The sequence below is a fragment of the Nomascus leucogenys genome, chromosome 15, assembly GCF_006542625.1.
Source record: "Nomascus leucogenys isolate Asia chromosome 15, Asia_NLE_v1, whole genome shotgun sequence".
NCBI lineage: Eukaryota > Metazoa > Chordata > Mammalia > Primates > Hylobatidae > Nomascus > Nomascus leucogenys.
The window spans coordinates 20,629,573-20,655,239 of record NC_044395.1 but is presented as its reverse complement, the minus strand read 5'-3'; the positions used below and the strand labels follow the sequence as shown (position 1 = coordinate 20,655,239).

The 25,667-nt window shown below is 46.5% G+C and overlaps 1 protein-coding gene across 2 annotated transcripts in view; it reads left to right on the top strand.

Annotated features, from left to right (window-relative positions):
* The window catches only part of ZBTB16 (zinc finger and BTB domain containing 16), a 196,492-nt gene that overhangs the window by 125,348 nt on the left and 45,477 nt on the right, over window positions 1-25,667 (top strand). For both annotated transcript variants that reach the window (XM_003253165.4, XM_030829492.1), the window contains exon 4: window positions 1,200-1,286. In XM_003253165.4, the coding sequence (XP_003253213.2) occupies window positions 1,200-1,286 (87 nt within the window). The remainder of the gene's footprint in view (window positions 1-1,199; window positions 1,287-25,667) is intronic.

The following is a 25,667-nucleotide window of genomic DNA, read 5'->3' as shown; positions in this document are numbered from 1 at the left end:
CCAGACATCTTGAAGGAAAAATGCCAAGGCTTGTGACAGCTGACCCCTGGATCAGATAATATAGTAGAGCCATGAAGACTATTAGCCAATGATAAAAAGTACTGTTTCATCTTGACATGGTGGCATTATCACTTTAAGCCTTCTAAATAACAGTTCTGAGAAAGTTTATTAAATTGAGTTGCACTGAATTAATTTTATTTATTCCACAAATATGTATAGTAATAGGTTTCCACTGTGTGTCAGGCAGATGTAGCTGTGCACAAGATGACACGGTCCCTCCTCCAGGGAGCTTATGCTGTGGAGAGAGAGAAAGACGGGGCCACAGGCATTTAGAATGGAGCACAGCAAGGGCCGAGAGCTGGAACATACCAGGTGCTATGGGAGCATAAAGGAGCATTGCCTCACCTACACTCGGGCGCCCGGGTATTGAAGTCGATGCATGAATGATGAACAGGAGCTAGCCAGAGAAGCGTGGGAGAATGTCAGAGGTAGAGGACATGCAGAAGCATGTGCACAGGCCTAGCAATGAGGAATCACATGGTTCCTCCAGGGAGCCTGTGTGGTTCAGTGTAGCTGGAGAAAAGAGAGCAAGAGTGAGGTGTGAGAGACAAAGCAGGAAAGAGGAGCACACCCAGAAGTGCTTTGTGAGTCACAGTAAGGAGATTGGACCTTGTTCTCCAGGCACTGGGGAGCCATTCAGCGGTTTTAAATGGTCAGATGCAGGCGGCAGTTGAGGGTAGATGATGAGTTTAGTTTTGGACACACTGAGTCAGAAGTCCCCATGGACATCCAGGTGTGTCAGCAATTCTTACCTTCCCATAAAGTATAGTTTAGGCAACAGGGCACATTTCCTTTTGTTGGCATCATTTTTCTTCTGTCCTCCCATCACCTGGAGCTAGGTCTTCAGATCCTCCTTCTTCTTGAGGTATCTAACTTGGAACCCATTTCTGTTTATCTTAGTTATTCTGATTTTGTTTCTCCTTCTCTCTAGAAGAGCCCTAGACAAGGGCATTCGGAATTCAGTTGGGTGAGTGTTCACCTCTTGGAGGAGGGTTTGAGCCATGGATGATCCCTCACTCAGGATTTTTGCAGGTGTCCAGTCCCCTGCCCTAGTGTCTACCTGCACAGTTGTGGCCCAGGACCTCCCTGCTCACCAATGGACTATTGCTGTAGCGGTAACTGCCTCTCCTTTCTTTCAGCGGGTGCCAAAGCCTTTGTCTGTGATCAGTGCGGCGCACAGTTTTCGAAGGAGGATGCCCTGGAGACACACAGGCAGACCCATACTGGTGAGTTGACTTGGATTGCTGTTCTCCAGGTTTTCCACAGTGTTGGTAGCACATGGACATGAACTGTCTGGGTGGCAACCTCTTTTTAGCAAATGTGACATCCAGTAATTTCCTGGGGGAGCTGTGAGTAGGATGGGCTTCTGCCACATTCAGCTACTCTTGTCTGTGTGGCTGGCCCAGCAGAAGTTTACAAGTATGACATGGCCCCATGAGAATGGCTGTCCTAGATGAGGCCAGGATCTGTCTCTAACCGGCCACTGAGATCCCATTTTCTTGGAGGTATCTAGTATGCTCTTGTTGAGGCCTTAGTCTGTGATATTATCAAAACGTCTTCTTCCCTTGGTCAGGAAATTGCTCACACCCATCTGATGAAACTGAAACCCTCATGTGGCCGCAGTTGGTTAGTCCTCCCTCTGCGAGAGCTGAGACATTCTCTAAAATCAGCGTGTACACAGGATGCATTTGAACAATATTAACTCACAATGATAGAGCTTTGTTTGATTTCAAAGGGATTGATTTCACCGCACCAAAGTCATCTGATCATTGTGATCAGAGTCATTGTCATCACATCATCACAGCAGCTCACACTTAGCACTTACAGTGAGGCAGGCACTGTTCTCGGTGCTTTATATCAGGGGTCCCCAACCCTAGGATCATGGACTGATGTCTGTGGTGGTCTGTTAGGTACCAGGCTGCATGGCAAGAGGCAAGCGGTGGGCGAGCAAGTGAAACTTCATCTGTGTTTACAGCTGTTCCTCATTGCTCACATTACCACCTGAGCTCCTCCTTGTGTCAAAGCAGCAGCAGCAGCATTAGATTCTCATAGGAGCACAAACCCTATTGTGAACTGTGCATGCAAAGGGTTTAGGTTTTGCACTCCTTATGAGAATCTAATGCCTGATGATCTGTCACTGTCTCTCGTCACCCCCAGATGGGACCATCTAGTTGCAGGAAAACAAGCTCAGGGCTCCCACTAATTCTACATTATGGTGAGTTGCATAATTAGTTCATTATATATTACAATGTAATAATAGAAATAAAGTACACAATAAATGTAATGTGCTTAAGTCATCCCAGGACCACCCTCCTGTACCCTGCCATATATGAAAAAGTTGTCTTCCATAAAACTGGTCCCTGGTGCCAAAAAGGTTGGGGACCATTGCTTTACGTGATCCCACCTGGCCAATCTCTCAGTAACCCTGTAAAGTAAGGTAGGAAGCTACTCTTATGTCATAGATGAGGAAACTGAGGCTGAAAGGAGGGAAAGTGACTTGCTGGAGTTGGTAGTGGGGACAGGCGTGGTAGAGCCTTATAGTTCAGAACTGAGACTGCATGGGTTTAATCCTGACTGCCACTTTCTATTTGTGGGGCCATGGATAAATTATTTAAACTCTCTTAATTTAGATTTCTCATCTGTTACAAAAGTGGAGTAATATTAGTGTCTACCTCATAGCATTAGGGTTGTTGTGGGGATGAAATAAGGTATTCTATTTGAAGTATTTCATGGAGTGTTTGGCTCATAGTAAGCACTCAATAAATAGTAGTAGGTATATTTAACATAATAGATATTTATTGAGTTTCTACAGTGTGCCTGGCACTGTTTAGGCATTTAAGATGTAGTAATGTATGAGACAGATGACATTGCTGCCTCTCATGGAACTGAGCTTCTAGCTGGGAGACAGAATCAGCAAATAAATGTACAATATCATGTCTGCTTATACATATTAAGTGCTACTAGAAAAGGATAAGGAGTAGAGAATAATAGGGAGAAAAGAAATATTGTGGATATTTAGGGAGAAATGTCGTGGATAGAATGGTTAGGGAAGGCCTCTCCAAGAAGGTGGTATCCGGGCAGAGTCTTAAAAAGTGAAGGAGTGAGCCACTCAAAAATTTCTGGGAAGAATGTCTAAGCAAAGGGAGTGAGCACTTGCAGAAGCCCTGAGGCTGGATCAAGCCTGACAAGTTTAAGGACCTGCACACAGAGCAGTGGTGGCCAGAGAGCTGGGAGTGATGTGTAGAGAGTGGTGAGGGATGAGGACAGGATCTGGCAAGTCTCTCAGCCCTGGTAAAAGATCTGGGTTTTATTCTGCATGTGCTAAAAGTCTTTCGGAGGGTGAGAAAATATTTGAAAATCATATATTTGATGAGGAACTTATAGCTAGAAATAGAAAGAGGTCTTATAATTCAAAAACCATAAACAAATAATCAAATTAAATAATGGGCAAAGGTTCTGAACAGACATGTCTCCAAAGATAGACAAGTAGCCAATGAGCACATGAAAAAGATGCTTGACTGCATTCACCATCAGGGAGATGCAAATCAAAACCACAGTGAGATACTGCTTCACACCCACTACAATGTGGCTACAATAAAAAGTACAGATAGTTACAAGTGTTATCAAAGATGTGGAAAAACCAGAACTCTCATGGGAGTGTAAGATGGTGCAGCCACTTTGGAAAACATTCTGGCAATTCCTCAAGAGGTTAGCCGAGGCAGGCAGATCACAAGGTCAGGAGATCGAGACCATCTTGGCCAACATGGTGAAACCCTGTCTCTACTAAAAAAATACAAAAATTAGCTGGGCGTGGTGGCATGTGCTTGTAATCTCAGCTACTTGGGAGGCTGAGACAGGAGAATCACTTGAACCAGGAAGTCGGAAGTTGCAGTGAGCTGAGATTGCGCCACTGCACTCCAGCCTGGCGTCAGAGTGAGACTCCATCTCAAAAAAAAAAAAAAAAAAAAAAAGGTTAAACACAGAATTATCACACGAAGCAGCAGTTCTTCTCTTAGGTATTCAGCCAAGAGAACTGAGAAGATATGTTCACACAAGAACCTGTACATGAATGTTTATAGCAGCATTATTCATAATAGCCAAAAAATGGAAACAACCCCATGTCTATCAACTGGTGAATGGATAAACAAAGTGTGGTATACTCATACCATGATATACTATTTGGCCCTAAAAAGGAATGAAGTACTGATACATACTACAACACAGATGAACTTGAACATGCTCCATGAAGGAAGCCAGATGCAAAATGATTCTGTTCATGTAAAATATCTAGAATAGGCAAATCTATAGAGACAGAAAGCAAATTAGTAGGTGCCAGGGGCTGGGGAAGTTGCGAGGAAATGGAGAGTGACTGCTGATGGAGCTGGAGTTTCTTCCTGGAGTGATGAAAATGTTCTAGAATTGATAGTGGTGATGACTGCACAGCTTTGAATACTGAGGCTCCTCGATTTACAATGGGACCGTGTCCTGATAAACCCATCATAAGTTGAAAAGATAATAAATTGAAAATGCATTTAATACAAGTAACCTACTGAACATCATAGCTTAGCCTAGCCTACCTTAAATGTGCTCAGAACACTTACGTTAGCCAACAGTTGGGCAAAATCATCTAATATAAAACCTATTTTATAATAAAAGTGTTGAAGATCTCATGGAATTTATTATATCCTGTACATTACTTCAAAATTGTGATGGTTTCCCACAATTATAAAGTTGAAAAATCCTAAGTCGGGGACCATTCTATGTATTAGTTCAACTGTACACTTTAAAAGACATGAATTTTATATTGTATGGTATGTGTATTAGGTCTCTGAAAAGCGGCATGGGTGTGTACGTGTATATAAATCAGCTCCGCCAGTGTCAGGAAGAGTCACTGGCATCACTCATGCCACCCCTCTCTGATATACACACACACACACACACACACACACACATATATACACACATATGTATACATACACACACAAACAGAGTGATGTGCCGTGTATTAAGCCGTTCTTGCATTGCTGTAAAGAAATGCATGAGACTGAGTAATTTACAAAGAGGTTTAATTGGCTCACAGTTCTGCAGGCTTTCCAGGAAGCATGATGCTGGCATCTGCTCAGGCTCTGGGGAGGCCTCAGGAAGCTTACAATCATGGTGGAAGGCAAAGGGGGAGCAGGCATGTCACGTGGCCAGAGCAGGAGCTAGAGAGAGAGAGAGTCGGGCGAGGGGGAAGCAGCTGCATACTTTTAAATGACCAGTTCTCTAAGAGAACTCACTCGTTGTCATGAGAATAGCACCAAGAGGATGGTGCTAAACCATTCAGGAGAAACCCACCCCCATGATCCAGTCACCTCCCACCAGGCCCCACCTCCAGCATTGGGGATTACAGTTCAACATGAGATTTGGGCAGGACAAATATCCAATCTATATCATACCATATAATGACATTTTGATCAACAATGGATTGCATATATGACAGTGGTCTCATAAGATTATAATGCCATATTTTTACTGTACCTTTTCTACATTTAGATGTGTTTAGATATGTAAATACTTACCATTGTGTTATAATTGCCTGCAGTGTTTAGTAGAGTAGCATGCTGTAAAGGTTTGTAGCCTAGGAACAATTGGCTGTCCCATACAGCCTAGGTACCATCTAGGCTTATGTAAGTGTGCTCTAGGATGTAGCCTAGAAGCTACCCATTAGGAAGTGGAGAGCTGGAACTTGACCCAACTCACGTGCTCTTTCCACGACTTCCCAGCTGCCTGCACATTGACTGAGTGTTGTCCATGGGCTAAGAGGCTCAGGATCATTTAGCTCACTGCCTCGTCATGGGCAGGGCTCTTTTGGCTCCCTGTGCCCTATTTAAGACAAAATTGTCTAATGAAGCATTTCTCAGAACATATCCTTATCACTAAGTGACATTTGACTGTACACACACATGCATGCACGCACATACACAAATGCATATGTAGCTTTACTGAGATATAATACATATACACACACACAGATGTGCATTTATAGAGAAGGGGGAAAAGTAGTCCATTGGAGGGTTTTGACTGGGAGAATGACATGACTTACGTTATTGTCATGTCAAATACATATAACGTTATAATGAATGACTTGACTTGACTTATTCTGGCTCTTGTGTTGAGGATTGACCATAGAGAGTGTTGTCATGTAACAAACCACTCCAATAGTAGCTTAAAACAATAAAGTGTTATTGTCTCTGACAGTTCTTTGGGTAACTGGGCTCAGCTGGGTGGTTTTCTCTTGGGGTCTCATGTGGTTTCCATCAGGTAATGGCTGGAGCTGGTGTCATCTGTAGACTCAACTGGGCTGGATGTCCAAGATGGCTCCTTCACTCAATTATCTGAGTCTCAGTGTTCCTTTGCATGGCTTCTCTCTTCAGCAGAGTAACCTGGACTTGTGTGACAGCTCAGGTTTCCGGGAGTCAGGACACAGGAACTGCCAGCCCTCTTAAAAGCTAAGCTGGAAGTACACAGCATTACTTCTACCATATTTCATCAATCAGATAGTCATAGGTCAGCCCCAGATTGAAGGTGGTGGAAGGCTGGACTCTCCTTCCCGGTAGGGAAGTGACAGAAACCTATAGAGAAGGAGGAATTGATGGCAGCCATCTTTGGAAACAAGCTACTACAGGGACTAAAGTGGAAGAAGGAAGAACACCAGTCAGCTGCCGTTAAGATTATTGTCATCAATATTTCAGCGTTCTTGTCCTTGCCTTTTCTGAGTGGAAAACATGGCTCCTGACTGGCATCTTGAGCTTTGGCCTGGAGAGGCCTTGCCCTGTCATGATGGGAAGAGAGCTTTACAGGTGAGCTGTCATTGCAGTCAGCATCTCCCTAGCTCAGTTATAGAGAAAGTGATCTGGCTAGGTTATTTTGCCCAGGGTTCCAGAGGTGGTTGTCATGAAAGCAAGGGGAGAACCGGGTCTCCCAGGGTCCCAGCCATTTTCTTATTGCTAGACCACATGTAACTGAGAATCCCACTCTGAGAGTTCTAATCTGGGGGAATGAGCTGTGAGCCAGCTTTGCCAAGCAGCTTAATTCTGTCCATCCAGATTAAATTTGCAGCAGTAGGGAGCAAGCTGCCCTCTCAGCCAGGGGCAGGGGAGTAAGCTGAGTCCCCGAGGGATGAGCAGCTGTGGAGGTTGTTCCTAGGCAGACCCCAGATGTATGGAGCACCCCCTGTGTGCCTGGCACCCGCTGGGGATATGATGGTGACCAACTCAGGCACATGCCCTGTTCTTGAAAGAAGCTGAAGGTCTGAATGTGGTGGTCTGGGCCTTTTGTTTTCCCCCCAGAGATCTTGTGGATGGGGCTCCTCGGCTGGAGGAGGGAGAGGTCAGCTACCGAGTGCCCCCTGCTGATGTTGAGGTAAAATGTGGCTTGCTCAATAGGCCACATGTGGTGTGCTCAATAAAGATTGAGTAAACTGAGCTCTTGAAAGGATGGGGAATGGAGAAAATGAATCCAAATTAGGGGTGAGAGACCAAGGTGGATGCTTTGAGAAAGGCTCCCTGCCAGCCTTAGTGTGAGCTGTGGGCGAGCTCCCCCAGCAGGGAAGAGCCACTTCCTTGTGTGGGGCAGGTGTCATGCTCAGTGCCGAGGAGAAATACGACAGCAGTTTTACCCTCAGGATAGGGCTGGCAAAGAGGGGTCCTGTGTGACCATGGTGACTCTTTCTGACATGTGGCAGAGCTCATTCATCACTCATAGCGCTACTTCCTGCTGAACTCAGGTGGATTTTCAGTTCTCCTAATAATCAATGAGAAATACAATCTGAAATCTATTTGCCCTTTCTGTTCCAGGAAAGGGGTCCCAGGAGGAAGGGAGTTGCCTGATGACAGGGAGCGCTGAAAATGTCACTAAAGCTGTTGGAGTGGGAAAAGCCAGGTGGGAGACCAGGTATCATTGGGAAGCCAACGGGAGAGTAGGTAGGGAAGAGCTCTGAAAAACAGAAGGAATGGAGACCCTGGAACAGTAAAAATAATGCCAATGCCACTTGATATTTTTGCTACCTTAGTTTATAAAACACTTTCCTCGATTACACCCATTTAACAGATGAGACTGTGGGGGCCTAGACACTACCCACTAGGAAGTGGAGAACTAGAACTTGACCCAACTCCAACTCATGTTCTTTCTACTACTCCCTGGCTGCCTCCGCATTGACTGAGTGTTGTCCAGGAGTCTGTAGGCTGAATGGTTCAGGGTGATCCTGTTTAGAGGTCATTGAGTTCATGGCCCTGCCTGGGAAGAGCTCTTTTGGAACCGTGTGCCCCAAAGAAGCCCCAACACCCTCATGTGCACATCCTCCTCCTGGAGTAGGATACAGTTTGCCTGAATCAGATCAGTTTCATATCCAAGGCTGCCATGTGGGAGTTCATGGAGCTCACGTGTGGCTTTGCATAGGGCAGGTGGTTATGGTGTCGTACAGGTATTCTTGAAACTGGAAAATGAATTTAATGGAAACTATTTCCAGTTGCAGCCTATCCAAGAGAATGGCATGTTCACATCTCACCCTTTTGACCCTATTTGACCTGGGTTTCTGCCCTGGTGTGTGTGACCCCTCCTTGCCCCCTGCCCTCAAGATCTTGACGGGCTCAAGCTGGTGTTCTAGGAGGCCACGCTTATGGTTGGGCTGGGCTCAGGCTTTGTTGTCACATTCAATTTTCTGTTTTGGTACAACGAAGGCTTTGAGGAGATAAACAGAGATCATTTTACACCTTTTATATTATGACAAATACATATTGCAAAACACTGCTGCTTCCAAAATGTTTGGGTTGCAGAGCAGTGAGGAATTAACAGCTAGGCAGTTCCCGAGATGCTTGTACTTCATTTACACATCAGAATTTTTTTTACACTGTTCAGTAAAATAAAAGTGAGAAAACACACATACATGCACGTGCACACCCACATGCACACCCAGCGCACCACCTGGCTTCTATATCAGGAATGTCTTAAATTAGTAAGTAGTTCTTTAAGTCCAGATAAACTGATAAATACCATTAATGGCTTAATTTATACTCTGGGTTTGAAATTTGACACACGGACACTATCTTGGCTCAGGAAACACAAGTGGTTTTGTGCCAGAGGTTTTAATGACCGATCAGTAATATAAATTGCTGCATCACTGAGCAGAAATAGCTTCTCCATGTCATTTGATCTGGAAACTTCTCTGGCCAGGCAGCAGTTAATAAATTTAAAAATAATTACCCTCTTTATTCAAAGTCAAACTAATTAGGAGTGGGTTTTACAAATCATAATGTTGTTCAAGCCACTGTACATCCCCATTTGGGACTTGAACAGGCCTGGGGGCAACAGACAGGATCCGGTGGTGTTAATTAGAGGGCAGCGAGATAACTTGGCTGCTGAGCTTCAGGGTAGGAGGCTGGTCAGTCTTCAGCATGCCCTCGGGAGAAAATGGGAGGTCTGAGTGAAGAGGCCATGAGGGTGACCTGTAGGAACCTTCAATTCTTTCAGTCTATCTGTAGGGGACCCAGAGCAACCACCTATTTGTAATCTGAACATGGGGGAGTTGGGGCCAGGGCTGGTCTGTGTGGGCCCGGCCAGAGAGACTGAGGGAGTCAGGGAGCAGGAAAGGGGGATGGGAAAATGACTGCCTGGGGACAAGAGACCTGCCTGAAGGCAGGGAAGTGGATGGGATGATGTCTAGAGGACATTACTTCCTAGGAAAGTTTGAGCCCTAACAGAGTGGTGCAGGTTTGTCATGCGGAGTGCAGGGAAGAGGAACCCCATGAAGCCTAAAGTGAGAGTGTCAAGTGCAGGGTATTCAGTGCATAGTGACCCAGAACTTGGGATCTGGTGTCAGACTATCTAGATTCCAATTCCACCCCCATCACAGATTGGATAATCTCAATATAGGCCTCGCATGGACAAAGTGCTCAGGAAATGGAGGTGCCAGTTTCTCTCATCAAATCATCCTGGTCTTCCTCAGAGGCCTCTGAAAACATGGATTTCCCCCACTGGTAGGTGACGGGGCCAAGTCAGTGAGGATGGTGTTGGAGGAACAGGAACAGTGTACACCTGCTTTGCAAGGCCATGGTGAGGTCTTCCAGGATCCCTGACTATGTCCTCTGGCCAAGGGGACATTTGCAACGTGCCCACTGAGTTAACAGCCACTGGGGCCCTCTCAGTGCAGTTGAGAGAAGTGAGGGCAGATTGAAGCTCCACACTTTGAGCAATCTCAGGGAGCAGATTTGGTAGATCTTAAGGCCCTGAGGTCTGGAGTGCCCAGAGCTTCCCAAAGGAACCATTCCCTGTTGGTATCTAAACAGGTGATGTGTAAACCCAGGCCAGACAGGCCTCAAAACTGGAATCGAGACTAAGCAGGTGTACCAGCCTCCAGGAGCACCAGGCATGTGCCCTTCCACATCTTAGAGGAGGCTTCAGTGACTGGTGCCCTCAAAGGCTCAGGAATTTTGGGTTCCTGGTAGGGTCCTGAACCATGTCTGCTATCACCAGGAACCTGGGTATTCCCTATCTCTTGACTTCTTCAAATAGAACCTTCCACCTCATCCTACCTTTTCCCCAGTAAGAAAAAAGAGGCAAAGAAGCAGACAAAGATAGCTAAGGTCATTCCTAGGTTTAGAAGTTCTGAGGCTGGGAAGCTTAAGGGCACCCTCTGCAGGCCCAGGGTACTAGGTTGAACTAGACCCTAGACTTACCCTGGAGGAATTCAGCTTTCTCCTCCAGCCCTCAACCTGCCCTGCAAGGTCCACCAGGTTAGTGACTCAAGTTTGCTGTCAAAATAGCCTGTGTAGCTGGCTTATCCTGTAGTTCCCTCATTTCCTCATTCTCTGAGTTTTTAAGTACCTACTGTATGCTAGGTGCTTTGTGGACTTAATACATAACAGTGAACAGAAATTGGGCCCTGCCTTCCCGAAGGTTACGATGTTGTGAAGGAATTGAGCATGTAGGTTGAACTTGCCTTAGGTACAGATAATTCAATAGCTGTACTCTTTTGGATACTTTTGAGTTATTATTTTATTAAGTCTTCACTATAGTCCAAAAATATAGACCTTTTTTCCTCCCTAATCTTTGCCAGAGAAAACTGAGTCCCAGAAAGGTTAAGGAAGACCAATCTGGGGCAGGACTTGAATGTATGCCCTGGGCTTCTGTACCCCAGAGCCCACATTTTAGCATTGTCTTCCCTCCCTGTGGGGGCCTGGGCATCAGCTCTCATGTGCGGATCAATGGATCAAAGCCCCTATTTGAAAAAGGGGGTCAGTTAAGAACAAACAATCCAAACTGGAATTAGGGCCCACAAGTTCAGCCCAAGGTTCTCTCTACTGTGACTACAAAATAAGTACTTTCTTTTACTGGCCTAGAAAAAGTTGCTTAGTTTCCACATTACTGCGTCACAGGGGAAGCCACTCAACCAGATGCAAATGTTGAGATGCTGGTTCTCATCCACTGTGTGTTGGCTGCAAGAGTCTTGCAATCCAGAAAGAGCATACCTCTGGCGGCTGAGGGTCCATGCTGCGGACTCTGCCCTTCTCTTCTAGCAGGGAGTGGGCATTGGAGGGAACCCCACCCAAAGGGTCCTCTTCGTTTCAGTGTGAAGGAGTCTAGGAGGCGTATACTCTGTCTTCCCCCCACTCTCTGTTTCTCTCTCTTTGTCTCTCTCTTTCTCTGCACTGTGCGGCCTCCCCCTTTGGAGGTGCAGAACCGTATCTCCAACCTTGGTGTTGGCTGCCTGCTTGCACTGGCCCCTCTCTCTCTCCTGATATGTTAATAATACTTGGAGGAAGCTTCAGGGACAGTCCCTGGCTCTGAACTTCAGAGTAGAAAATGAAGTCCTTGTTTGGAGAATTTTCTGTAGTGGGTGATCATGGTGGGGGCAGGGGGTGGGGTGGGAGTAGCAGGCAAGGCAGAGGATTTATTTTATTTTATTTTATTTTTGTTATTATTTTTGAGACAGAGTCTCGCTCTGTTGCCCAGGCTGGAGTGCAGAAGGCAGAGGATTTAAAAGGGTAAGCAGCAACGCTCCTTCCCTCAAGATAGCTGCTGGCCTTGCCCCCTCCTGCCCTGAGCTTGGCACGAGGGACAGTGCTGGGCACCAAGGAGTCCTGTAATGATAGGAAAACTAGCAACTGTTCTGGTTCCTCCTCTCAAGAACAGCCTCCCAGTGGCTGGTCCCAGAGGAGCTGGGAGGGGGCCAGATGATGACAAATAACCTAATCTACCTAAACTTTACATGAAAAAAAAAAAATCCAAACGAGCCTCAAACCTCTGTACAAGGTGGAGGGTATCGGGGAGGACAGGACAGTGAGTCATCAGAGGGACAGGCAGACTCCATGTGGTTTGCTGTGACCTCCCCATTGAAAACATAATAGCATTTGACTTTTATAAATATCAGAGGTGATTTGTATAGCATTTCACATTCTGTGCCAAGGAATTTAACATGAGAAAGCTCAGGCTCAAGAACGGCCGCGGAACGTCATAGGCACTTTGGGAGGAGGGTCATGTGCTGCTGTTTGTACAGTCAGTGCCCCAGCATAGATTTACTCTTGACCTAATTTCATGCTGTTACTATAAAGGCATGTTTGATGCCTAATATAGAGTTTTATTTTCCAAGCACAGGGCTCTCGGCTGTGCTGGTGCTGCTTGCTGTAGAGTAGGGAGGAACAACCCAGCCGTCTCCTGCTGGCCCAGACCAGCCATTCTTTCTCTCCATTGTTCACCCTAGTGGCTCCCAGGGCCCCTCTGGCCACCTTCTGGAGGGGCCCCCGATACTATTTTTTAAATTAATACATTTCATTTTTTTAAGAGCAGCTTTAGGTTATAGCAAAATGGAATGGAAAGTATAGAGTTCCCATCGTACCCCCTGTCCTCACATGCAAGTGCACAGCCTCCCCCACCATCAACATCCCACGCCACATGGGTGGTACCTTTGTTACAATCGGTGAGCCTACGCTGGCACATCGTTGTCACCCAGGGCCCACAGTTCACATGAGGGTTCACTCCTGGTGGTGTACAGTCTGTGGATTTGGACAGGCGTGTAAGGACACGCATCCACCATTTTCGTGTCATACGGAGTAGCCGCTTCACTGCCCTGAAAGTCCTTTGTGCTCTGCCCTTTCATCACCCCAGCACATTTTATATGAAGCATCACTTCCCTGGACAGTGATTTGAGGGGATCAATGGTGTTTGGCTCTTTTGGGATTGGAGAAGGAGAATTTAAGCAAGGCAGGTTTGGATTAGAAAGGGCTGAAGCTCATTTCCTCCACAGACATCTTGAGTGTTTCTCGATGCTAGACATGGATGCTGGGTCCTGGGACAGGGATTTTGGACATGTGTGCTGGGACCTGGCACTGGGATGCCAGACATGGATGCTGGGCCCCGGGACGGGGATGCCGGACATGGATGCCGCTGGGCCCCGGGACGGGGATGCCGGACGTGGATGCCGCTGGGCTCCGGGACGGGGATGCCGGACGTGGATGCCGCTGGGCCCCGGGACGGGGATGCCGGACGTGGATGCCGCTGGGTCCCGGGACGGGGATGCCGGACGTGGATGCTGGGCCCTGGGATGGGGATGCCGGCCATGGATGCCGCTGGGCAGTGGGCAGGACACAGACCTTGCCCTTCCCCGGCCTCCCACCCTAGCGGAAATGTGATTGCAAATTACCGTTGGGGATGTGGAGGCAGCACGGTGTTTGGAAGCAATAATGAATTAGGAGAAGGAGAACTAGGTTCTTATCCTGGCTCTGCTATGGACTTGCTTCATATGGGACAAATGGCTTCGTTTCCTTGCTTCTCTCAAAGGTAGGGTGTAGGAATTGGGCAAGAAAAGTGCTGTTTGGGGGGTTCTGTGGTTCCAAGGACAGCCTGATTCTGATCTTGCATTGATGGTCTGTGTTTTTCTCAGCCTTAGTTTTTCACATTTGTAAACTATGATTAATAATCATAATGGTTGCTGTAAGAACTACATAAAACCATACATGTGGGGCCGGGCACGGTGGCTCACACCTGTAATCCCAGCATTTTGGGAGGCCGAGGCGGGCGGATCATGAGGTCAGGAGATCAAGACCATCCTGGCTAACATGGTGAAACCCCATCTCTACTAAAAATACAAAAAATTAGCCAGGCGTGGTGGCGGGTGCCTGTAGTCCCAGCTACTTGGGAGGCTGAGGCAGGAGAATGGTGTGAACCCGGGAAGCGGAGCTTGCAGTGAGTGGAGATCACGCCACTGTACTCCAGCCTGGGGGACAGAGCCAGACTCTGTCTCAAAAAAAAAAAGAAAAACAGAAAAAAAATCATACATGTGAAGCCCTGAGCCCTGGGAAGGAGGACTGATGTATGCATAAGTGGTAGCTGCTTGCTACTGTTATTTTTAGAGGCCTGCAGTTTCTGTCCCTCACCAGTAGACAAGAATTCCTGCATTCTATTTAGTAGCTTATTCAGTAACAATGTATTAAATACCTACTGTGGCTGAAGAAGGGATTAAAGATGAAGATATTTTGCCTCTTAAAAACTGTTTAGAAATTGGAGGGGAAGGATTGAGTCTGATCTTTGAGGACTATTATTCAGAGTGTGGTCTGTGCCCAGCACTGTTGCTTTTTATGTATGGTCCAATATAGTCATCAGGACACCACTAAGGAGGGTTTCACTGTCTGCATCACTGATGTGGAATCACAGGCTCAGAGAGGCTTAAATAATACGACTCATCCAGTGGCAGGACTGGGATTCCAGGTTGGTGTTTCTTGGGGTGATCTGGCGGGACTCACCGTCCTCACTGGTGTGAGTTGCCCCTTCACTCTCAGAATTGTCCCCACATCCGAGTCCTGAATAATCAACCCCAGCTCTTGATCTCAGGTTTCCACTCGTCTCCCCTTGTGCCCATGCTCAGCCCCTCAAGCTTCTCCTTTATCCCTCTCTCTCCTGCTGTCCACTCCTGTGTTTCCTCTCTGACTTCTCACCCTTCTCCTTAGTGACACCACGGCTGCCCAATGACAGAAAGGAGTTAATAAAAACCAATGTGTAACTGAAACTTGAAAGGCCATAAATCGCCTTGTTTTTTCTAGGATGTTGGTAGCATTTTGATTTAATAGTTGGACAAACACAAGGGTCTATTTTATTCAGAGTTTACAGGCCTCAAGGCTGTTATTCCTCCAAAGTTAATAGCATTGAAATTGCAGGGTTTGCTATAATTTGCCTATCGCTTTCTGCTCCACCATTGATGTTTATTGTCAGCGGGATGGAATCTCAATCCGACTCACTTAGATAACATGTCTGTTAAACATTTAGATAATTGTACCATCATTAACTTGTCACATTATTTTAGAGATTCAAAACAGAGGCAGGGTAAGTAGAGGTACCCAAAGGGAGTGGAGGTGGGAGGAGGAGGAGGAGGAGGAGGAAGAGACAACCTCTTCTGAGTTAGACAGCCAGGAGAGGAGAAAGTTCATTGCACACTCTTGGCATTTCATTGGAGGTGTCTAAGTTAAGGAGGTGTGTGCCGCCAAGCCGGGCCCACGGTTGCTCTCTGAGGAGTCCGGGGACCAGTGTCTCAACCACCGACTGCAGTGGCAGTAGGGCCTGTTATCAGCAGGCCCCTGAGACAGTGTGGCAAATGCTCAGAAACTCTTGGCATTTCATCCCTGACTTTGGCCTTTATGTACCAAAGTTTCTAAACTTTCCTTAGGGATGCTGATTGCAACATTATTTGTAATTGCAAAGCAATGAGAATGACCTAAATATCCAAAGGTAAGGAATCTGTTAATGATGGTATGGAAAGATGCCCATGATGTTTTGCATGATAAAAGCTCGTTAGAGAAATCAGGTTATATAGTGTGGCCCCATTTCATGTAAAATACTAAAGCCACCCTGTAAGACTCTGTAATGCTCTATACCTGTTAACAATGGTTATCTTTAGAAGTGGGATTATAGGGCAAAGGTGTTTTACTTTCTGCTTTATCTATTTTTGAGTAATAATAATGATGATTAACAAGCACATATCACTTACATAATTTAAAAAATTAAAGTCACTTTATAAATAAGAAAAATATCACCTTCGAGTCTCATTCTGTCTATGGAAGGAGGACTTCTAAAAAGAAAAGGCTGCAAGTACAAGTAAATGAGTTTTGGGAGCGCTCACGGACATCAGTATCTCAGCCACACTGGCAGGTGCCTCAGTTTCCCACTGTTAGAACAGATAAATGCCAGATGGAGAATGCAGCACAGGGGAATGGGCCTGTGCCAGCACTCAGAGGTCAGCGCTGCTGTCCTGTTCACTATGGGCCTGACAGAGGAAGTGAGTAAGAAGAGAGCTTTTTCTTACACTGACATAAGGACTGAGGTCACACCTGGAGGGGGTGACAGAGGCCACAAATAAGAATGAGCTCAGCTGGAAGTGGGAGTGACTCCCCATGTGGAAGACTTGGGGATCAATTAAGTATCAACAGCAGTGGGGCACTGAGCTTGGAATACAAAACTGCCCTCGAGAAATAACGGGGTGTTTGCTCCCTGTTCCCATGGTACAATGAGGTCACAGAGGTGACTACAGTGCTGTCCATCTGGCTTTGGACACTGTTATCTCCTGCATTCCCAGGGCCTTCTGTGTGACCTGGGCAAGAGAACTGTCACTATTGCCTCTCTCCGATCTGTGTGTGCCCCTGTGACACAGGGAAAAGGAAACAAATGCACAAGGCAAAAACCACAGGTTAATGTTTCCCCAACTGTACCGTAAATAATGCAGATATTTGGGGATGGGAGAAACAAATAATATCAATATTTTATAGACTATAGGCTAAATAATGTATATATTTAGAAAAGCAGCTTAAATATTTCATATGCTGCAGTGAACATTCCTGCTTAGAGGCATAATTTGGGCTGGTGAGGGCTGTGGGTTAAGGATGGGGTCCTGCGGAGCCCGGGGGTGAGGGGGCAGAGGGGATGCAGTAAAAGTGTGTGTGTGAGATTGGAGTGTGGCAAGGACAGGCAGGTATCACTTATTTGGAACCCAAGTAGTTGGAAGTCTCAGATTTTTTTAACTATCCTGTGCTCTTTTTGTTTTTAATGTGGGAGAGAGACAAATGACAACCTAATAACAAGAATTTATTTTCAAAAGTAACTTCCAACCCAAGAGAACTGAAAACGTGTCCACATAAAAACTTACTCATGAACATTCATAACAGTGTTGTTCACAATAGCCAAACAGTGGAAACTGCCCAAATGCCTATCAGCTGGTGCATGGATATACAAAATGTGGTATATCCATACCATGGACTATAATTTGGCCATAAAAAGAGTAAAATATTGATACGTGTTACAGCATGGATGAACTTTGGAAATCCCGTGCTAAGCGAAACAAGCAAGACATGAAAGGCCATGAATTAGATGATTCCATTTATGTGAAAATGTTCAGAACAGAGAGCTCTAGACAGTTAGTAGATTAGTGGGTGCCACAGGCTTTGGGGAGGGGAAAATGGGAAGTGACTACTAATGGGTATGTGGTTCCTTTTTGGAGTGATGAAGATATTCTGGAATTAGATAGTGGGGGTGATCGTATTCAGCTTTGTGAATACATTAAAAGCCAATAAAAGGGCCGGGCACAATGGCTCATGCTTTGGGAGGTTGAGGCAGAAGGATCACTTGAGCCCAGGAGCTTGAGGCTGCAGTGAGCTTTGATGGCACCACTGTACTCCAGGCTGGGTAACAGAGCAAGACCCTGCCTGTTAAAAACAACCTCTCCGCAAAAACAACAACAACAACAACAAAACAACACAAAAAAACATTAAAAGGGTGGAATTTTATGGTACATGAATTATATTTCAATTAAAATAAAAAACAACTTCCAGGTATGTTGTTGGTTCTTACAGACTTAACCCAGTCTCCTATACCTGTGGCATCACAGGACTGTCTAGGTAATGCTTTGCATCATAGTGACCATTCAGACAGTGCAGGAGACCGTGGCACCTTTGGAATCATTCTATTCACAGAAGGCAGCAGGGAGTAGGGGTGGCTCTGGGATGCCTCCTTGCCCTCCCCATTCCTCCATTTTCAGAAACAGGAAGGAAGGATCAGGTCTGAACTGTGATCTGGTGAAGTAGTGAGTCCGACATCTGCAAAGTGAGGAGGAGACAGTGTAGTTGCGTCTGTGTAGATTTCTAGAAGAAAAGCCAGCCATCATCTGGCCTGGGAGGAGTCACTCTTGTCAAAAGCAAGACATGGATGGTATTGACCCAGGCACCCCATTTTAAGAAAAATCATGCCTGTAATACGGCTTCACTGTGGGGAAATTAGAAAATACTTACAAACAAAAGAAATATGATCTCTGTGTCCCGCTATCTTTTTTTTTTTTTTCCGAGACAGTCTTGCTTTGTCACCTAGACTGGAGTGCCATGGCACGATCTCGGCTCACTGCAACCTCTACCTTCCAGGTTCAAGCGATTCTCCTGCCTCAGCCTTCACAGGCATGCACCACCAAGCCCGGCTAATTTTTGTATTTTTTAGTAGAGATGGGGTTTCACCATGTTGGCCAGGCTGGCCTCAAACTCCTGACCTCAGGTGATCCACCCACCTCACCCTCTCAAAGTGCTGGGATTACAGATGTGAGCCACCACACCTGGTCTCATTTTTCTTTTAATCACAAATGGGGCTATGATATTCAGTGCATGTTGTTTTGTAATCTGTGATTTGCCTACCAACAGACCTATGTCTTGATGATCATTTTAATGGTTTCCCAGTGTTCTCCCTACACCCATTCGTTTTTTTTCTCCCCATAATCTCTGATGTTCCTTACTTGTGCACCAGGGACCAGACTCTGTATCCAGAGGACCTTCCAGGGGCTCCAGGCAGGAGAAGTGGCTAACAGAGATGCAGCTCATTACCACCTCTCCTCTATTGCTGCTTCTGTCAACAAGCTAAACTGGGCCCGCCAAGCAGTTTTGCAGTAGCTGTTTACTCGACCATTCCAGGCAAGCTTGAGATGCTGGGAACATAACCAGTCCCCACATTCAGTCTTCTTAGAAATTGTTTCCCTTTTGGTTTTCTCTAGGCTTGCAAGTGGTCACTCGCCCTGAGCTGGATTTGGGCAGGTAATTTACTTCTGCTGCTAATTTAACGAATGGCACTGCCCTGAGGTTGGGCAGACTGAGGAAAATATAGGCATCAATTCATCTGCCACGTTAAAACCCAGAGTTAAGTAACAAGTTAAGCATCTCCACACATTAAGTATCCCAGGCCCAACTAGGGAAGGTTTCCTGGAGCTGATGAGCCCCAACCAGGCATTAGGAAAAAGGCATTTAAAAAAAAAAATTTCGGCCGGGTGCGATGGCTCACGCCTATAATCCCAGCACTTTGGGAGGCTGAGGCGGGCAGATCACGAGGTCAAGAGATCGAGACCATCCTGGCTAATACGTTGAAACCTCGTCTCTACTAAAAATACAAAAAAATCAGCCGAGTATAGTGGCGGGCGCCTGTAGTCCCAGCTACTCTGGAGGCTGAGGCAGGAGAATGGCGTGAACAACCCAGGAGGTGGAGCTTGCAGTAAGCCAAGATCGTGCCACTGCACTCCAGCCTGGGGGACAGAGCGAGACTCTGTCTCAAAAAAAAAAAAAAAAAAAAAAAAAAAAAATTTCTTCTCTGAACCTTAGAAGTTAGCTAACAGAGGGATTGTAGGTTTGGGTCAGACGCAATGTTCCCTGCCCCCAGTAGGAGAAGATCCATTACAGATTGGAAATGACTTTGTCTCTTAAGTGTGCATTGTCAGATGGGACGCACGTTCCCCTCAACCAAACAAATATAAAATGCTTCCAGCCTCTGCCTTGGATTTTCTATTACTGTTTCACAGGACTCCAGAGAGTTTTAAGATAGCAATTTGATTAAGCTTATGGGGAAGATCCCATCAGATAACATTCTTTTTCTGCAGGTAGAGATAATGTGTTCAAGTATTAAGTATGTTTTAAAGGTAATTATCTTTTCCATATTCATTTTAGTTACAGGAATTGACAAGGGGGAGACTCTGCATCTGAAAGCTGCCCCTTGGGGCCCTAGAGTCACTCTGACTGCTCTCCTCTGGGGAACACCCTTGAGGCTTTTGACAAATGAATGAGCACCAAGGGTTTTTTTATTTTGAAATGGCTCGGGATCCCCTGTCTCCAGACAAGTGGTCCAGAGGGCAAGGTCTTGGCCACTGACCTCATCTGGCTCCCTAGCTTAGATTCCTTGTTCTGGGACATCCACTGGGCTCCAAATCCTAAGCTCCTGGATGTCAAGAGGGAGCCTGGCTGCTACTCAGAAAGAGGACTTGTCTCATCTAGTACCGAGTCATGGTGCCATATCACCAACCTTTCAAAAGTAGAGTCTGGAATTGCCATTTACATATACTGAGCCCAGTGTTGGGGTGTTTCCACATCGGGAGACACTAATTAGGGGTCCTAGAATTCTAAAATCTGTAGACTCCTAGCCTGCAGAACTGTTGCAAGGGGCTTTAGGGAGCATGATGCTGAGCTTCAGAGGGGTTCTGTGATTCATCTGGAATCACACAGCAGGCTAGAGAGACACACTGTGGGCTAGAACCCAGGAATCCCTGGTCTTAGACCACTCCTTCTGTCTCTCTACCCACAACTCTGTGCCATCTCCAGAAAAGCTCCTCTTTCCCTTTCCTGGAAATCTCCAAAGTAGGAGATTCTGCCCCCAGGCAGCCCTCCTTGGCCATCTGTGAGTCAGGGTCTGCCCTAGGGCTCTGTATGGGCCTGAAGAGCCCCCAGAGCAAGCCTGATGCTGATGGCCTGGAGTTCCTCAGACCTCAATTTGCCTGCTAGCTGTGCTGTTCTGAGCATTCTGTACATTTTTACAAAATAGAAAAATCAGGGCTCAGCCCCGCTTTCAGAAAGCTAACTATTGCTAGGAGGAAAACATATATATCTAAAAGATAAATAATAAAACAAGGCAATTGGATGTGATATACCTGCACTAAGAATTGAGGAGTGATGTTTGCAGGTTCCCCATCCCTTTGTCTGCCCAAAATCCAGTCTGCTGTGGCCAGACACCTATGGCTCCTGCACACAGCATTTCCCCCATGTTACTTCTCTGCCTGATCTCTCAGGTGCCCTTGGTTTGACAGCTGCAGCTTGTTGGTCTGAAGGCAAGTGACACTGGGAAAGGACCCCAGTGAGAGGTTTACCACATAAGACCCCAGGATGGCGGCATGCCCTGTTTTTGAATGACTGCCTCATTCCTATAAGACAAAGGTGGCAATGGAGGGTGGATGCAGAGTTGATGGCTGCAGCCCAAGGTTTTGGTGCTGGACCTCATGTGTTACATCCTAGGTAAGGATGGCTCTGCCATCTTAACACCCATACCTGCTCTTGCGTGTCTCTCTCTTATCCTTCAAAGGATCCTCATTGTCTTACCCAGCTACACAGAGAAATCATTTATTGGAACTTTATGAAAAAAATGCATTAATAGCAAGCAAAGGCTCCCACCTCAACCCGGATGAATCAGAACCTCCCGCATGGGGCTCAGACATGGATGTATTTTCAAGCTCCCCAGGGGATTCCTATGTATAACCAGGGTTTAGAATTTCCAGATGGGATAAGATTAGACTCTACTGCATGGCCCAGAAGGTTCCTCACAATCAGAGTCACAGGCCTCATCTTTTGCCACCCCCTATGATGCGTGTACACTGAGCCACTTAGAATTTCCCAGACTCTCCTGGCTGTTTTTCTCCTCCATGCATCTTCCACTAACCCCCACACTCTCATGTGTCTTGTCTGCCTGACACACACACAGACACACAGACACACACACACACACACACACACACACACACACACACACACACACATATTGAGGCAGAGTTTCGCTTTGTCGCCCAGGCTGGAGTGCAGTGGCGAGATCTCAGCTCACTGCAACCTCCACCTCCTGGGTTAAAGCGATTCTCCTGCCTCAGCCTCCCGAGTAGCTGGGATTACAGGCATGCCACACCACACCCGGATAATTTTTGTATTTTTAGTAGAGACAGGGTTTCAGTATGTTGACCAGGCTGGTCTCGAACGCCTGACCTCAAGTGATCCTCCTGCCTTGGCCCCCCAAAGTGCTGGGATTACAGGTGTGAGCCACCATGCCCAGCTAATTTTTGTATTTTTATTAGAGACGGAGTTTCACTGTGTTGGCCCGGCTTGTCCCGAACTCCTGACCTCAGGTGATCCGCCCACTTCGGCCTCCCAAAGTGTTGGGATTACAGGTGTGAGCCACCACACCCGGCCTTGCCTGCCTGGTATTAATAGAGTCTTCTCAGCTCATTTGTCTTCTCTTTGACACCCTTTTCACGGTTGACCCTCCTTCTGGTCTCCAGCACCATAGATGTACACCACTTGCCTTTAGCTATCTTGCCACTCCATGAGTTAGGGTGAAGATTGAACCACTTTGGGGCCTTGGCCCTTTCTACTGTGTTAGTTCAAATTGTCATTCAATAAATGTTTTTTTTTTTTTTTTGAGACGGAGTCTCGCTCTGTCGCCCAGGCTGGAGTGCAGTGGCGCGATCTCGGCTCACTGCAAGCTCCGCCTCCCAGGTTCACGCCATTCTCCTGCCTCAGCCTCTCCGAGTAGCTGGGACTACAGGCGCCCACCACCACGCCCAGCTAATTTTTTGTATTTTTAGTAGAGACTGGGTTTCACCGTGGTCTCGATCTCCTGACCTCGTGATCCGCCTGCCTTGGCCTCCCAAAGTGCTGGGATTACAAGCGTGAGCCACCGTGCCCGGCCTCATTCAATAAATGTTTATTGCATGATTAATCAAAAACAGAAAAGGCAGCTTCCTGATTAGAAGCAGGAATGAAGAATCTGTTCTTGTCTGGCTTCAGATTTTTGCTCTTCACTTGCCAGGTGAAGGACCTTGGAAGAGTCACTCCACCTTTGCAAGTCTCAGATTCCTTGTCTGAAAAATTAGGACGCCATACCTGCCCGTTATACCTCAAAAAGGGATGTGAGGACCAAAATGGTCTCAGAATGGGGTAGGGTCTTTGCAAGCAGTAAAACATGATTCAGATGTAAGGTGATGTCATTGCGATGTGTGGTTTCCTGTCATGGGCTCTGGCTTCAGGGTGCCCTGCAATGCCAATGCACCCCAGTCTGTGCCCTCTGCACAGCCTCCCATCCCAGCTTTTCTGGGCCCTTTTCTTCCCTTGGCTTCTTTTATCTTGCATCTGCCTTGCTCTCTCCCTGCATGTACCACCACCACGAATGCTGTACAAAAGCAAGTTAACCACTATTGTTTTGAATGATAGAGAAAATAATGAGGGAAACAGACTGGTCCATTCAGTGATTAAATATTCAGTAATTAAGTATTCAGTGTTAGGTGGTGGGCAGAAGTTAGAAAGAGAGGTATCTTAAGGTTTTTGATTCAGTGTCATCCGAATGGGTCAATGAGACAGGCAAACCATTCCAGATCCGTAACCTCTAGAGTGTAGAAAGTTTCAGAAGGAAGAGATTCCCCAAACTGTGTAATTCCCTTGCAAGTCTCATTCATTCAATGGGATTTGAGAACCAACCACTTGTACAGGTGCCTCTCTCCGAAGATAACTTGCCCTCAGGAGACAGCAGATAAGAAGAGGGCAGAGACAAAGATCTCTTTGTAGCTTGCATCATGGGTGCAGAAAAGGTGGATAACCCAACTCTGGTGGGGTGAGTGGGCAGGGAAGGTTTGGAAGCAGGAGGAGGAGACACTCAAAGCTGCTTTGGGGTGCACTTATTTTGTGTGCTGGAGAAGGATTTGCTGGCCATTTCTTGTGAAATAAACTTTTTTGTGTATGCATGTGTATGTAGGCTGTTACTAATCCCATTCCTTTCTTGACCTACTGTTTTTCAGGTTAGTGGTGTCTGGGATTTGTGGAGGGAGGAAGGATATAAAAGGGCAAAAACAGGAGACCCCTGTGCCTGGATTCAGAGCCTTCACATTCCGGAGATCCCCAGAGGCCCCTCTTCCCGGACTCTTCAGCTCCAGAAAGCCATTGTGCTCCCTCCTGGCCTCTGACCCTGAGGCTCTGGGAAGCAGCAGGTTGTTGACACTTGGACAATCATTTCTTGCAAGGCAACTGCCTCCCTGGGGGGCTCTCCTCTGCCTTAGGGTGGTGACTATTCCCCCAACCAGGGTTAAGGAAGAGAAAAATTAGCTGTTGGTCAGAGCAGGAGACAAGGAGAGAGAATCCTCAATTTCAGGCCCCCAGGCATGTTCACCCCTCTCTCACGTGCCACTTCAGGAGTACACCATAGCCCAGGGATAAGCTTCAGGAAAATGGGTTCAGGAGAGCATTTCTGAGCCCATTTTCCTGATGCCAGTTCCTTCTGGCATCCTGCTGTGGGTCTCATGTTTGTTGAGGGGACCCCATATTTCTTCATGAAGGATATCTGTATGTCTGCTACAGTCTCAGGAATGCAGCCACAGGAACAAAGAAATTTCTAGCCCTGGTGCTGCTACTTATTAGGAGCAAGACTTTGGGCAAGTCGCTTGTCCTATAGAAGCTTGGTTTCCTCATTGGTAGAAGAGGGTCAAAAAGGCACTTGCCCAGTGAGCCTGCTGAGAAAAGCAGATGAAGGAGGCGTACTTTGCACTCTGTGAAACATTGCAAATGTGCGGGTTGATCATTAATCTTTTCTCTTACAGCCAAAGCTTGTGTGTGTGTGTGTGTGTATGTGTGTGTGCATACCGTTTGTGAGTGTCAGGTTCGCAAGCATTTACTCTCCTCTCTCCTTTCTAGGACATTTCAGGAAGCATTATTCAAAAGCCGGTGAGGTGGGACAGAGGGACTATTAAAATTTTTAAGAATCACCTTGCATTTCTTTCACTTTGGTCTTAATAATAAATAACTCTAACCCTGCAGCCAGGAGCTGGGATGTTCTGTCCAAATTAGCACAAATCTCTGTCTCCAGCAGCCGAGCATCCCTGTTCAGTGGGCGGGATCAGTACCATTTCCCCAGCAATGAGAAAAAGCCCTCTTGCTAAGCTACAGAAAAATCTCCCTTGTGCTTTAATTTTGGAAGAAGCGGATTAGTGTGGCCATATTTAACCTTTGACCCTGAAACAAAAGCATTATCAAAATTAGTTACCAAGAGCGTCTGTCTTCTTCTCCTCGCCCCCACTTCCCTGTTTGCTGGGGCTAGTTTAGAATCTTGGTAAACTTCTTCAGAGCAAGAGCAAAATTTTGGAAGGGCCATCATTACCTTAGAGACGTTCTAGGCCTGGTGTCCACTGCCAGGGCTCTTGGGGTCTAAGGTGGGTTAAAGGACAGAGATGAGAATCTTATACCACAGTGGGGTTCAAAATTTGTGGATTGGATGTAAAAACTCTTTCTCCTCTGAAACTAGCCTAGTTTCTGGCTATCTTGGAGATTTAACTATTCAGATGATATATTGATTTTTTTTTTTTTTTTAAAGATAGAGTCTCACTCTGTCGCCAGGCTGGAGTGCAGTGTCTTGATCTCGGCTCACTGCAACCTCCGCCTCCTGGGTTCAAGCGATTCTCCTGCCTCAGCCTCCCGAGTAGCTGGGATTACAGGTGTGCGCCACCACACCTAGCTAGTTTTTCTATTTTTAGTAGAGACAGTGGTTTCACC